The 11,785-nt window shown below is 31.6% G+C and overlaps 2 protein-coding genes across 4 annotated transcripts in view; both read right to left on the bottom strand.

Annotated features, from left to right (window-relative positions):
- Positions 1–6,080: 6,080 nt before the first annotated feature.
- LOC112514697 (protein NDR1-like) lies at positions 6,081–6,849 on the bottom strand. Its single transcript, XM_025121295.1, has one exon. It carries the CDS (start codon positions 6,798–6,800, stop codon positions 6,147–6,149), a length of 654 nt encoding a protein of 217 aa, XP_024977063.1. The 5' UTR covers positions 6,801–6,849; the 3' UTR covers positions 6,081–6,146.
- A 3,855-nt stretch (positions 6,850–10,704) lies between these two features.
- LOC112514462 (trafficking protein particle complex subunit 3-like) overlaps positions 10,705–11,785 on the bottom strand; it is a 4,882-nt gene continuing 3,801 nt past the window's right edge. For all 3 annotated transcript variants that reach the window (XM_025120945.1, XM_025120944.1, XM_025120946.1), the window contains exon 6: positions 10,705–10,990. In XM_025120945.1, coding sequence (XP_024976713.1) covers positions 10,868–10,990 — 123 coding nt within the window. In that variant the 3' untranslated portion in view covers positions 10,705–10,867. The remainder of the gene's footprint in view (positions 10,991–11,785) is intronic.

Genomic DNA, 11,785 nt, shown 5'->3' with positions numbered 1-11,785 from the left:
TTTTTATCTGAATCAACAGTCTGAATAATAGAAATGACCAATTTAACCCTTAAAGATGAACTACGTACCGTTTAATAATTGTTGAATAAACCCAAATGGAACCAACTATTTAATCAAGATTCACACAACCCCAAACACCCCTTCACCCTTCACCCAAACAACTATGCTTCTATCCCTACCTCCACCCCCCACCATCACTTTTTTTTCCAAATCTCACCACTCCCTTCTCTCTCTCCTTTCTTTCTGAAGCAGGAACAACGAAAAAAACTTCTGAATCTTGAATTTCATCACCGTACTATTGACGTTACTCTGTGTCGTAAAGTTCAACAACTGAGGGAGATTTCAAGTAACCCATTCGCGGATTTCAAGTCGTCATGGTGTTTCTTCATCTTTGTGTTGCAGGGGGGTTGATTTCTTGGCAAAAAATTTGGGGGTTCTTGATCGTTTCTTTGGGTTAAATCGACAATGTGAGGTGAGTTACTTGAAGATTTCATCTGGGGTTTTCTTATTTTGTGATTTTCTTGATGATGGTGGCTGCCATTTCTGAAACAACAAACCAAACAAGACCTCCGTTGTTGCCTTCCGAGAAAGATAATGGAATTAATAAACCAACAAGACCTAAATCAAGCCAAGTTTCTTCAAGATACTTGTCTCCTTCGCCTTCGCCTTCAACTTCTTCAAATTCGTCGTCTTTACCCACACCCACACCTTCCAGAAGGTTCCCATCTCCTCTCGTTTCGAGAAATTCGACTATCAATCGGTCGATTGATGGAGGAGAAGAGGGTTCTGTAAACAGTTTGGAGGAGAAGAGATGTGCGATCGATGGAGGAGAAGAGATGTGCGATCGATGGAGGAGAAGGGTAGGGCAGTCTTTTAGCCGGCTTAATCTGGACAAGTTCCTTTCTTCATCTGGGCGAATAAGCCCATTTCTGAGCGATTAAGCCCAAAGTAAACAGCCTAGAAAGTCTGTGCGAATAAGCCCATTTATCCACTAAGCTCATTAAGCCACAAGTAAACAGGCCCTAGTTATGTGTGGATAAATTTGTCTGTTTGAATAAATGGGTGTTATTGTTTACTTTTTTTTATCTAAACCAACAGTTTGGATAATATAAATGACTGATTTACCTCCAATATTAATCATTTGAATATCAAAATAAAAAATCATAAAGAGGTTGATGATGGGGTGTCTCATTTTGGAAGGAGGTGATGTTTTAAATAAGGGGTAGAAGTGTCATTTTTGTGAATGAGGACAACACACCATTTATATATGTGTGATTAAGTCATGTTCTGTGCGAATAAGTCGTAAGTAAACAACCCAAATGAGCTGTGCGAATAAGCCAAATAGACCAATAAGCCTAATTAAGCCGTAAATAAACAGCCCTTAAGAGAGTGTATTTAAAGCAACTTTAGGGATGTTTTGTTATCAAGTATGCTTATCAATGTTTGGTAAGACAAAATTAGATAGAAATAACACTCATAAAATTTGGGGTGTTCACGGTCTAATTTGGACTGTTTAAACCCACAAACCAAACTGTAATGATGGTTTAAGAAATTTGATTTTTGACGTCAATTTAGATAACATGGTCAATTGAGAAATGAAAATTAAAAACATAATATTTTGGACGAACTTTTTTAATTGGTCTATAAAAATTAAGCCTGCAACATGAAACTAAATATAATTTATCTATAAATATAACATGATTGAGTGGGTCCAAACCGTTCAAATCATAGACCAAGTCAGACTAAAAGATTTGGCTATTTTTCATACCAGATAGGACCACCAGGCACTCAAATCACCAAAAATGGTCCGGTTTGATCTGTTTTGACTAGTGTAAACAGTCCAATGTTTTTTTTAACGTCCCTAAATAAAATGATCAATTTACTTTTAATTAGTTGTTTGAATTTTTTTTTTCTCTATAGTTTGAATAGTCTATGTGATTTTCAAAATATTATAATGTTATAAATATTTTTGTAACAAAATATATCATTATAAAGTTTTCGTCAAAATGATTAAAATGACACCAAAATATGAAGTTTATATAAGGGAAAATTGCACCAAAATGGAACCAACTTTCACCTAATTTCTATTTTGGGAAACCAACTTTCAAAATCGTCATTTTGGGAAACCAATTTGCACCTGATTCCTGTACTTGCAAAATAATTATAGAAAAATAACTAAAATTCGTTTTTTTCCAAAAATTAACGCAATAAAATTTATTTTTCATTTCAAATCTCGTTTTTTTAATTCAGATATCAAATTTGAGCATTTAAAAAAGATCCAAATTAACACAATAAATTTTGTTTTTTACTAATGCAAAAAAAATCAATTTAATAGAAAAAAATTAATTGATGCAATTGGATTGAATGTGATATTTAATATTTATTTTTTATTGCATCAATTGATTTTTTTCTATTAAATTTATTTTTTTTGCATTAGTAAAAAACAATTTTTATTGTAGTAATTTGGATTATTTTTTTTWAAATGTTCAATTTGATATCTGAATTTAAAAGAACGAGATTTGAAATGAAAAATATATTTTATTGCATTAATTTTTGGAAAAAACGAATTTAAGTTATTTTTCTATAATTATTTTTGGTTACCTAAAATAAGAATCAGGTGCAAGTTGGTTCCCCAAAATGACGATTTTGAAAGTTGGTTCCCCAAAATAAAAATCAGGTGCAAGTTGGTTCCCCAAAATGATAATTTTGAAAGTTAGTTCCCCAAAATAGGAATTAGGTGAAAGTTAGTTCCATTTTAGTGCAATTTTCCCTTTATATAATATCTGGTTTTCATCTTCTACATTTTTATATTATGTTTTTGTTATAAATATTTAATAAATTAATCAAAATATAGAAAAATACATAAAAATAATATTTTGAAAATAGTAAAATGAAAGTTTAAAAAACATAAAATACAATAAATAAAATTTAAATAATATGTAAATTGTAAAGAGAGAAAGAGAGAGATGTGTTTGATTAGAAAACAAATTAAGTTGTATTCTGATTTATATTGATAAAATATATGTTTGTTGTAACTTGATCCATAGGATGAGGGTGGAACACGTTCGTTCCACTTTGTTTCACATAACAGTCATATCAAACATGGATAGTAATCGTTGTTCTGTTATGGCATGTCTAATGTAACAAACAAACTCTATACAATATTATAAAACATTTGACAAAAACTCTTAAAAACCATTTTTTATGCATGAAATATTGTTTATTGATGCATATTACAAATAAGCTATATGTAAGTACGACTTATTAAAATTTCATGTTTGAATTTGTGTAACTAACTGCAGATAAACATAATCAAATACATGATAAACATCTCATTTTCAAAAGTACGATTATGATAATCATTGAGTTCTAACAAAATATTTAATTACTATCTTTATAAAAAATTATGTTATTGAATAAGGATAAAAAATTAATGAAATAAATATACATAAAAACGAGAAAATTTAAATAGTTAATTTGATACTAATTTTAATTTTTTTTTTCATTTTTTATGGTATCTTCATATTTATATTTTTTTCAAAAATAAAAACGTTTTCTCAATACCACATAAAACTGTATTATAATATTGACTGAGACAGAAATAAATAAAACAAAACATTAATATTGAGATGTATCTCGCTGCATTGTGCGAATACCCTTATAGTAATATTAAATGCACTCTTATCTACTAACTTCCTCCTCTTACATATGAACATCAAGACTTATTTTTTACATCTTCAATGCATGATATAATCTGATCCTAACATAAATAATGATGCATACAAAACACCTAATTGTTTTGAGTTTACCATCAAAAATATTTTTTAATCAGATATTTTTCTTGCTCTGTATTTGTTATAAATTCTATATGTCTAGATTTTTTTTTAAATATATAATATTGAAATACAGTATATGATCTCATGTTAACCATCATTTCTATGAAGTCCAGCTCCTATCGTACCAATAGATTTCAAAGCACTCCAAGGAGCTTCGTTTTTCTTGGTCGGAGTGGTACCAGAGGAATTTTATAAAGTTAACATTCGTTTTGTTACTGTCCTTCTCAAGCCCTTTCAATGTTTGAGCGCCTTTTCCGTTTCCCACTTGTTTCGTGTTGAGTTGTCTCCCTCTCGTTCGTGCGTTTCAGGGACTTTGTTTTTGTGAGAGTTTTGTGGTTACCTTTCTGTTTTTTGCATATTTTTTGCAAACTGTCCCTTAAGATGTTAGAGCATCTCCAATAACTATTTTAGAATACCAATGGGTCTTTGGTCTAGCGGTCAGGGACGGACCCATGAATTTTTTCAAACAATTGCACCATTTGACTATAAGAAAAAATTACAGGGGAAAAAATTCACCGTTTGACTATAAGAAACAAACATACGATTTTTTTTTCAAACGGTGACACCATTTGACTAAAAAATGACACTAAAAAAATTCGAACTTGGGTTTCGGATGGAATAAAAACCTTGAAACCAACTCTACTAAATAAAACTTGTTCTCATTGTAGTTTCAAAATACATACGGTGACACATAATAGATTAATACGGTTGCATCTTTCATGAACCTAATTTTTTTTACCCTTCAACGGATGAATAATACGGTGGCACGTGGTACCGTATGCATCACTATAGGTCTGTCACTGCTAGCGGTTGCAAAAGATGAGATACTGTATAAAATGTGTACTGACACCACTAGCCCTCACGGTTCTAGTTCCACAATCATCGTAAGAGAGGTAAATTACAATTTTTGGAGACAGGGATTGATGGTATATGGAGTCAAATCTCAAACCTCTCGCCTATTATACAAAATAAAGAAATATGCTAAAAGAAGCACCAAAAACAACGAAGATCGTTTTAACAAACAAGGCTTGAGAAATCTTACTGTATCAGTATCTGTCATGCCTAGTTTATCGGGTCATTTACCTTACTGTATAAACATGACAATGCTTGAGATTAGTCGGCTTGCATAGCGGGTTGGATATCCACGTTAACAAAAAAAACAATTTATTTTACAACGTGGACCCACCCAGTTTTGCCGTTGCACGTTTGTATCAGTGTTGAACTGTACAATAGCCTTTTTCTCTGAAATGAAGAAAATAAAATCCAAAACCATGTATATATATTACCCGGGCGTCAATTATGTATCAAACTAAACCAATTAACATGTATATCAATTAAATTGATACAAACACAATCGGTATTTATTACAACCGGTTGGTAGTACTTTACCAAGTATGAAAACTTGGTTGATACATGGTATTGAAAGTCATGTACCATGGTACCGACTTGTCAAATTGTTTACTAGTTTTTGAATTATTTTTATGTATTAAATATTAAACTTTGTGTTTGTAATTGTTTTGTTTGACTATCTGAACGGTTTCAGGTTTTATTCCTTGCAATTAAAACCCCTTGAATATCATGTTTTACCTGAAAACTCAAAAATAACTCGCTCAAAATTTAAACATATTGAAAATTTTTCATACATGTAACTTAAAATTGGTTAGAAATCGATATCTAGATGTATCAGCTGAAAAAGAAAGTGGATACTAATTTAGTTGGTATCAAATACGATTGATTGATACACAACTGATAATATAAGATTTTACATACCAATTATAATTGATTGATAAACGGTACCAGACAAAATAAAGCAGCCTACGATTTCACGACCCTGTGATTTTTTAAAAATTACTACTTTCGTCCTAATGGTTTTCAAAATTTCGTTTCATCCATAAGATTTATAATTTATTGCAATTTTCGTCCCTAAAATAACTAGTACTTAAAACAATAATAAATTATAAACCAAAAAGATATAAACAACAATAAATTGTAATCACAAGGACTAAAAAAATTGTTAACCGTAATAGGGTGTGCATTAGGTTAATCAGGCAGAGTTCGGTGACGATCCAAAAAATCCGATTGGATTTCAGATATGGAATAGAGCAGTTTATGAGCGGGATGATCCGCTAGACCGTCCTTGGATTACCATTCTAGAAGAAATGGAAGAGTCTGGACTGACTTGTTAAAATTAATGAGCAGACATGGACAATGGAAAAAAATATTTACAACAAACTACAGGGATAAAAATAGAAATTCTCAATAAATTATAGGGACTAAAAACGTAATTTACCCTGAAAGGAATACGCATGTTTACACTAAAACCAAAGTACTAAAAACAACCAAGAGCGACCACACCGGAGTTTCACCGGAAAGAAATCCCGGTGCACCGGATTTCAACCTAGTACCTTTCTTCGACACTTTCATACCTACATCGTTGACGTCAAAATCAGCTCCGACGATCAGTCCATGCCTCTTCGTTTTCCAAAACAATATCTTAAACCTAACCGCCGTCTCCAAATTGACTCTGAAAACCACCTTTCCACCACCATTCATCGTCCTCACGGCCGCATCCCACGGCACTCCGTACGTATCCGTCCAGTTTTTCCGACGAGTTTTCTTCTGATGCCCCTGGTAAAACCCTCGAATCGTGTAGTTCGCGATACGGATAAAATCGGAATTCGATCCGTTGACGTAATAATGTAAAGTAATATCAACTGGATCGTAGTAAATACCTTTATCTTTGTTCTCGTTATCGAGCTTCAGATCGAGATAGATGGATTGATAGGAGGTTGAATTTCTGGTTTTGTTAAGAGCGGGAATGTAAACGTCTTGAATGGAGCAAACTGGATTTGAAGTACGTAAGCTTAGCCATAAGAAGAGCGATGTGAGGCCTAGGGTTAGTAAGAAGCTGAAACAGCAGCGGTAGCAACCGGTACCGCGGTCGGAATCGCCGTAGTCCGACATCGTTAGATGAGCTTTCCGGCGAGATGAGTGGAGAGAAGGGGGGATTTTGGTGGTGTGTTGACTTAGACTGGTGATTGGATATGATTTAATAAGAATGTTGAAGGAAACGTCGTCGTAATTTCAAACTACGTATCTCGTGTAATTTCGCGGCACCCTATATTTATGATATTATTATTATTCGGGAAAAATTGCCCGATAACGTATTTTCAAATTTTTTGTTTTGGTATCTAAAATATAAAATTTCAAATATTTAAGTATTTGGATAATTGATTGTCATGTTGATGTGGTGGGTGATGTGACATCTAACTCGGTATTATTTACTAACATGACATCGCACGCCACATCAACATGGTAACCGACTAATACTTGAAGTGGTTACCCAATTACTTAAATATTTGAAACTTTGCATCTTATATATTAAAACAAAAGTTTTGAAAAATCGTTACCTAAAATAGGAATTAAGCCAAAGTATATAATCTTTTCATGCAATTTGTCCTATTATTTAATGTTTGATAACCATGTGTATATATATATATATATTTGATATTTTAATATATAAATTAATATATTGCTATAAATTAATCGTCTATATGGTCTAATGAGTATATGGTTTTATAAATATTTCTATTGTTTTCTAATTAAATCTTGATCATAATTACTAGACTTTAATTATCTTTCATAAGTATCCAGATCATAAAAAAAATGAACCCTTAGTCATTTACCATAAATATCTCAATTATTTGGTTGCATAGTTTTTGTATTTGAAAACACATATTATATATAGGGAGGTTTAGAGGAAAATCCCAAAAAAACTGAGGAACACATTGATAACCATTCATCTGGATGAAATTGTTTATTGGTTTTATGTACATACTACATACCAGACAAATTGCTTAGAACTTGCTTGTATACACATTTACATGCCATCCAAATAAACGGTTATCAGATGTAACTCGGTTTTTCACTTTTTACAATTTCCCATGAACCATGCCCCCCCCCCCCCCNATATATATATATATATATATATATATGACAAATCAAATGCAATTTTTTTTATTAACCTAGATACCTAACCCGCTATACGAGCCGACTAATCTCAGGGAGACCACCTGCTTCGCAGATAGCCCGGAGTCACCGTATTTGAACCTCCGTGGCCACAAATGTATTTTTATTCCTCCTTGGGTTTGAACTTGAGACCTCCAGGTACTTTTGACCTTTAAAGCCAAGCTCCAACCAATCAAGCTCCACTCTTGTGGTTAAACCTTTTAAATGTTATAGAACAGTAAACCAATATTCATGGAAATGAAGAAAGTTAATTTATTATAATTTAAATATTTTATAATGAGAGTTCATTAATTACAATCAATGTTTTATATTAAGAAAGAATATATATATATATATATATAGGTGGAGGTTCAAACGAAAACGTCTTCATTTTATAAAAACACAAAAACACTCTTATCACATTTTATTATAGTGGTTTTGTTAATACGTGTAGATGGGAATGTGAAAAGGAATATAACCACTAAAAAAAGATGCGCGAATATCAATAAAATGTGTAATTTAATGCATTAAAAGTTGTACTCTACAAAAGGACAAAAGTTATATGTTTGTTTATACACGAAGACTTGAAGTCATAATTTAATAATAAACATATAGTTTCTTAAAATATATATCCCAAGGGCATGGATGGAATTTGTCAATTTTCAAAACGTAAATTACATCAAAATTAATATAAATTATTTTTATGTATTAAAAAAGTAAATTTTATTGTTTCATATGTTTTCTCACTTTTTTTTAAAGTGGGTTTTTTTAGGTAAGAAACGAAATAAAATATAATTTTTACAAGTATATAATTTATATTATATTATAAAGCATTTAATAAAAAAATTTAAAAACCATTTTTTATGTATGAAGTAGTGTTTATTGATGTATATTACTTAATATTCAAGATTATAAATAATTTTGCGTAAGTATAACTTATTAAAGATCATTTTTTAAATTCATATTACTAATTATAGATAAACATAATCAAATACGAGATAAACATCCATTTTAAATATAAAAAAATCTAAAATATAATTAAGATAACCATTGAGTTTTGGCATAATGTTTAATTATTACCTTTATAAAAAAATATACTGTTAAATCAAAATAAATTACTTTGTTATTAAATCTAAATTATATTATAATAAAATTTTGAATTAAAAAGTTATAAAAAACGAGAATTACTAAGTAGTTAATTTGATACTAATATCGATTTATTTTTTTCAATTTCTTATTTTATCTTCAAATTTATATTTAATTCAAAAATAAAAATATTGTCGTTTTTTTGAAAACCACATAAAAATCGTATTATATCGATAGAGATAGAATAAAAACTAAACACTAAAATCGAGATTTATCTTGTTGCATTGTGCGAGTACTATTCTAATATCATATAGGTAAATGCAACAAATAAACTTACACACCCTTTTTTACTTTTACTGAGGTTTAAACCCTTGATCTATTGGGAAGGCAAAAACTACGATACCGGTAGGCCAAAAAACCCTTTAGTAAATAAAATACATTTAATTTTGGTATATTTGCTCTATGTTAATATATTCATTGTACCAACAAACATGTTTCAAATGATATGTTTATAACGGTTTTTGTATCCAAAACTTTTAACTTGAAATCGAACAAAACTTTGTTGAGAGTATTCGTCTTTTGAAGTTACTAATTTGGTTTGATTCTTTTCGTTTTATGGATCTTAAAACCTATTCCGTAATCTAAGGATAAAATACAACTAATTTATATGAATTGCTATCATAACTTCGTCTTTCGAAATGGCAGCTTCATATTCAACCCAAAAACAAACTAAAAACTAGGAAAATAGAAGTTGTAGTTGCTACGGTCCATGTGTGGCTATATAAGAGAGAGAGAGAGAGAGGATGGGGCCCGGCGTGCGTGTATGTGTGAGAGCGAGAACGTGAATGATGTTTTTTTTTATTAACCTGGATATCCAACCCGTTATGCGAGCCGACTAATCCCAAGACGACCACCTGCTTTGCAGAGAGCCCGGAGTCACCGCATTTGAACCTCCGTGGCCACAAGGATATTTTTATTCCTCATTGGATTTGAACCTATGACCTCCTGGTACTTTGGAGCCAAGCTCAAACCAATCAGGCACCACCTTTGTGGTTATGAGGTGTATTTTACAAAGAGTGTGGCAAACAACATTACTCTTATTCGGCCAACATAAAACAAATTTTCCAAAAAAGATCAAAATAGAGAATCAAAATTTTAAATTTTCAAAAAAATAACTCTAAAAAGCTTTTTCATTTTAGAGATTACAAATATTGATTATATTATTAAAATATTTTATACATGCAATAAAATATTATTTTGTCTCGTAAACATTAAACATCAATGTTTTCTTATCGGTGGGAATATTATAAACAAATGGGTAATCATTTTTGGAGAGTTCTACAAATTTAGAGGAATTTCACGTTGCCTCGTAGCTTCTCCATTTTGGAGAATCTATTGAAGCAAAAACTTGCTAGGAACATAATGGGGCTAACAATTTATTATGTCTTTGGTGGTAGATTAATGATACAGAAAGTAGCTTATTCATTAAGTTTCTAGGGGGAGTATTATGCAGAAAACCAAGTTTTTTTCCTTCTCAAATTGCACTTCCGGATTAAAAAATGTTCATTCCATTTATGAAAAACCCAACCGAAACAAAAACATTCTCAATCTATACAGACAAATTAATTCGCATAGACAACTTTATACCTACATGACTTAACCAACCAAAATGTCCCTTGATCTTCAGATTTAGGTTTCAATTTTTTGTACTTTAAGCACTTAAAAAAACAAAATGTCCTTCTAAACCTATACCAATTATAATACGAGAAGAGGTACTGAGAAATGAAGCATCAAATTCCAGATCAATAATACGAGCAAATTCTAACACATCAAACGTTGTAACAAAATCAGTAACGAAGATACATATATTATGTGTGTATATATATATATATATATTATTGAAGAGGATACATCATACATGCATGTATGTATGTTACTTACTCATCATCTTTGTATGGGTACTCCTCTGGAACTTGTTTCAGAAGCTTTACCTGCAACTCAAATGCATCATCTCCTCTAAGCATATCACGCACCCATGTGACTTCCGTCTTCATCGATACCTGAATGAATATGTTTCGTTAATATAATCTGGTCTAAAACAAACTTTAGGGGTTATTTACATCCATCAATCACCGGACCAACATGTACATGATCAGAGGGTGCTTTTGGTACGGAGACGGGCCTTGACAGGACTGGACGGGCGAGAGTAAGGTACGCGGCTGAGAATTGTGTAAGGTTTTCGGGTTTTAATTCGACATGGGTAGTTTAGTAATTTACTGATCATGTCACATCTCCCTCATTATTGTTCCACCTATTTTGGTGTTCCACTCAGTCATGTCCCAGTCTAAATGTCGCATTAAACGTAGAACAAGAAGTTTTTGTTTTGTCCTATCCCAAGTACCACAGGACGTCCATGCCCCTGCTTTATCCGTTTCGACACAAAGGAAAAAAATGGGTAGGTTTTAAACAATCACCCGCTTTCATTTGACGTGTGCTCCCCAAAGCTAACAAAAAGTGGTTATATTCTACTAGTAGTGTCATCGCATTGGCATCAAAGGATGCAGGTTCGAATTAGCTCTTAATTCTTTTGGTGACAACAGCAAAAAAGAAGGAAAACCCACTTGGGTGTTGCAAACAACCACTTGTATGTCATTTTTATTAAAACCGTACTTTTTATAAATAATTTTCTTTTTATTTTATATTATGCTAATTATTTTATGCGCTGCTCAGAAATTTTTCTGGATTCACCTCTGAACATGGATTTGATGGACTCAAAGATGCCATGCATGGAATTTCTAGCCAAACTACCATCACTTGTTCGCAGGATCGTGTCCATTCAGACATGGGACTTGTTT

The sequence above is a fragment of the Cynara cardunculus genome (assembly GCF_001531365.2).
Source record: "Cynara cardunculus var. scolymus isolate 2C chromosome LG 6, CcrdV1, whole genome shotgun sequence".
Classification (NCBI taxonomy): Eukaryota; Viridiplantae; Streptophyta; class Magnoliopsida; order Asterales; family Asteraceae; genus Cynara; species Cynara cardunculus.
The sequence above is the reverse complement of the archived record's forward strand: the minus strand, read 5'-3'. Positions and strand labels throughout refer to the sequence as shown.